This window comes from Carlito syrichta, unplaced genomic scaffold (assembly GCF_000164805.1).
Source record: "Carlito syrichta isolate Samal-C Ts95f unplaced genomic scaffold, Tarsius_syrichta-2.0.1 Scaffold143456, whole genome shotgun sequence".
NCBI lineage: Eukaryota > Metazoa > Chordata > Mammalia > Primates > Tarsiidae > Carlito > Carlito syrichta.
This window is the reverse complement of record NW_007087552.1, coordinates 1,755-5,592: the sequence shown is the minus strand read 5'-3', so window position 1 is coordinate 5,592 and position 3,838 is coordinate 1,755. Positions and strand designations below refer to the sequence as shown.

General features: G+C 50.3%; 1 protein-coding gene across 4 annotated transcripts in view; it reads right to left on the bottom strand.

Annotated features, from left to right (window-relative positions):
* The window catches only part of NOL11 (nucleolar protein 11), a 23,112-nt gene extending 19,315 nt beyond the window's left edge, over nt 1-3,797 (bottom strand). For all 4 annotated transcript variants that reach the window (XM_008050256.2, XM_021708683.1, XM_021708684.1 and 1 more), the window contains exons 1-3: nt 3,656-3,797; nt 1,647-1,760; nt 1,469-1,525 (exon numbers count right to left, since the gene is read on the bottom strand). In XM_008050256.2, the coding sequence (XP_008048447.1) occupies nt 1,469-1,525; nt 1,647-1,760; nt 3,656-3,796 (312 nt within the window). In that variant the 5' untranslated portion in view covers nt 3,797. The remainder of the gene's footprint in view (nt 1-1,468; nt 1,526-1,646; nt 1,761-3,655) is intronic.
* Nucleotides 3,798-3,838: the final 41 nt, after the last annotated feature.

Below are 3,838 nucleotides of genomic sequence, written 5' to 3'. Positions count from 1 at the left end.
TTATTGTAGAGATGAGGTCTCGCTGCCCAGGCGGGTCTCGAACCCGCGGGCTCAGGCAATCCACTCACCTCAGCCTCCCAAAGGCGTGGGATTACAGGCTGAGCCACCGAGCCCGGCTCTATTTCTGCTTTTACCCACTCTACCCAGGCCGCTGCTCCCCTCCATAGGCAGCCATTTTTATTCAATTTTACATTCTCCATTGTGACCACTGGACATTCAGCTTAAGCCTGGGTATCCCAAAACTGGGGTCGGGAAGGCACACATAAAGCCAAGGATGCAGACGTAGGACGGATGCCCCGGTGACAACTGCAGACTGCAATCCCAAGAAAGCAGCTCACACTGCATGAGAGGCTGAGAAGCACACCTCCACTGTAAAGTCCAGGCTTGAGCTTCTGCAAGGTAAATGGAGGCTGGAACAATGGCATTACCTGAGTTAGCCCTGCCGGGAGACACCCCAAAGGGGTCGGTCGGTTCTACTTAGAGGGAGACACTCAGAACTGGAAGGACCTTTCAAGATTCACCCAGTTTGAGATCCTCGCTTCATAAGTGAGAAAACGTTAGTGAACACATTTCAGGTCATCAAGAAAGGCACAGTCAGCAACAGGTCTTGTCTTTTTTTTTTTTGTTTGTTTGAGTTGGAGTCTCATTCTGTCGTCCAGGCTGAAGTGCAGTGGCATGCTCTCAGCCACCCCTGTGTCGACCTGCTGAGCTCCAGCGATCCTCCCGCCTCAGCCTTCCAAGTAGCCGGAACTACAGGTACACTACCGCACCTGGTTAATTTTTGATTTATTGTAGAGATGAGGTCTTGCCAAGTTGCCAGGGCTGGTCTTGAACCTGTGGGCTCAGGCAATCCACTGGCCTCGGCCTCCCAAAGTGCTGGGATTACAGGTTGAGCCACCAAGCCTGGCTAGCCACAGGTCTTTCTTGACTATAATATGTGCCACTCTTAAAATGTTCAGTGGACGAAACTTGCAAAATCTTTTCCACCTTTTCTAAGAAAGGGCACAGGAAGTTCACTTGCTCTCACAAAGGCATACCCCAAACACCCAAACTCGTGAAAACAAGTATTCACTTTTCATTCATGAATTACGTAAATCCTCAATCTCACAGGATAACAAATTCTATATTTTCCCTTCCCCCTCCCCCCCTTTTTTTTTTTGGGTAGAGATGAGGTCTCATTCTGTTGTCCAGGCTAGTCTCGAATGCTTGGGCTCAAGCAATCCTCTCACCTTAGCTTCCCAAAGTGCTAAAATTACAGGTGTGAGCCACTGCACTTGACTAGTCTATATTTTCTAACCTATTAAGTCATTAAGTGAGACATATTACCAAGATAACTAGAATAAACAACTGATTATGATCTTTTGCTCACTTTCCCAGAGTCATTAAAATAAATAACACACACTTTATAAGAAATGCTTCCATCTCACCAATAAGGGAAATAAAAATGTTGGAAAACCCAAAGACTTACTGTAGCTTTAAATACTTTATCCAGATTTACATCTTCATTGTTCCATATTCTCAAAACCTTAAATCAAAACACACACTTTAAAAAGGATCCATTTTACATTTACATGTAGTAAACACAAGTAGCTAATAACAAATGTCTGATTTCTGTTGAATGCTATTATCTAAGTTTTGCGATGCACCTTATTATCGTGTACGACGACATACTCTCCGGTCTGAAAGTTGCACACAGCGGAACACGTTATCAGCTGACCTTGTTTCACTGACCAGCTCCCCAAGGGTTTCTGGTCCGAAACCTAATGAGAGTGAGATAAAAACAACATTAAAAAAGTAAATTTCAGACACTAAAACCAATTAAGCTTACAAACAAAACAAAAGAAACCATTAAAATGGGAGCATTTAACAAACTTGCTAAATTAAAAAAAAAAAAAACTTGTCACAAAAGACAAAAACTGTGGATTCCACTTCATGCGAAGTCTCTAAAGTGGTCATGTTGACAAAGACTGAAGAAAAGTGCTAGCCAGAGGCCGGGGCAATGGCGAGTAGCTGTGTAACAGGCACAGGATTCCAGTTTTGCAGGGCAAAGTAAGTCCTGGTGACAGGTGGTGGTGACACACCTGCCTGCACAACATAGTGCTGTCATACCTACGACTGCACACACATATCAAGATAGCTGAGATACTAAATGTCATGTTATGCGTATTTTACCAAAGTTAAAAAGTTTTAAAAGTAATTAAAACAGAAATATAACTATGTCCCTAAAGTGAAAAACTAAGCAAATACACAACCCTTTGTTAGGAAGCAGCAGCACGAGTGAAGGGCGACTCCTGTCTGCCTCAGCGTGCCGTGGGCATTTAGCAGGGATGGCTGGAATCTCGGTACACTCCAAGGGCCACTGCGCTCCTAGAGCCACAGAGCCCAGATCTACCCATGGCCAGGGATATGCCAGGAGCCTGGGGGCCCGTGATCTGTCACCAGAACGTCAGAGCAAACAGATTTCTTTTCATTTTTTTGTTTTTGCTTTTTGAGTCGGATCTCACTGTCACCCAGCCTGGAGTGCAGTGGCACGCTCACAGTCACCACAGTTTCGACCTGCTGGGCTCAGGTGATCCTTCCACCTCAGCCTTCCAAGTAGCTGGAATCACAGGTGTGCGCCACAATGCTCAGCTAATTTTTTAAAAAAATTTACTGTAGAGACGAGGTCTAACTGTGTTGCCCAGGCTGGTCTTGAACCCGTGGGCTCAGGCAATCTTTTCGCCTTGGCCTCCCAAAGGGCTGGGATAACAGGTGTGAGTCACCCCACCTGATCACATCATTTCTTTTTCTTTTTTTTTTTTTTTCCTGAGTTGGAGTCTCACTCCTTCGCCCAGGCAGAGAGCAAAGGCACACTCACGGCCATCCCAGTGTCAACCTGCTGGGCTCTGACGATCCTTCTGCCTCAGCCTTCCAAGTAGCTGGAACCACAGGCACGCGCTACTACACCCGGCTAATTTTTTTATTTAGAGTAGAGACGAGGTCTCGCCAAGTTGCCAGGACTGGTCTCGAACCCGGGGGCTCAGGCAATCCACTCACCTCAGTTTCCCAAAGCAGGGGATTACAGGCTGAGCCACCGAGCCCGGCTCAGATAGTTTCTTAAAGACGTGAAACCTCTGTCCCACCACCCTGATGAGAATGACAGTTTCCAGGCGTCTGCCAAGGGCTGCGGGACCTGGGGGGCCCAGGCTGCTGACAGGGTTGCTAGAAATCCAGATGTTACCAAGAAAGGCTGTGTCCCCCACCATGGGCTTCCCACGGGAAGAGAATGCAGTCACCGAGCCACACCAACATTCCGCGCCCTCGCCCAACCCATCTCACCCCACCCGTTCCGGCGCGAAGAGGACAAGCCCTGGGGGGACCTCAGCCGAGGGAACCCCAGGTGGAGAGACCTCAGCCGGGGGAAGTTCCCAGTAAGATGGGGACCTCAGCTGAGGGCGGGGGGCTAAGCCAGCAGGCGGACCTCAGCCGGGGAGGACACTTCCGCAAGGGGGACCTCAGCCAGAGACCCCAACAAGGCCCTCCCAACTCGGAGGCGGAGCTCGGCCCTGCCTGCCGCGGTCCGCGCCTCCCGGGACGCCCGCAGGCAGGTAGGCTCGGCCGGAGGTGCGGGGACCCTGCTCGGGCGCTCGGATCCGGGCCCGCGCCACCGTCCTACCTTGTAGAGGACCACGGTCCTGCCTCGGTCCGTCACCAGGAACTGGTCTGTCTTGTTGCTTTGCTCCACGCCCAAGAGCCCGTCGGGGCCAGCACTCAGGACCCCCGAGGACAGCGTGAACTCGTCCTCCAGGGCCGCCATCTTGGGCGAGCTCGGGCCGGCCGCGCACGCCTCCCGGCAGGC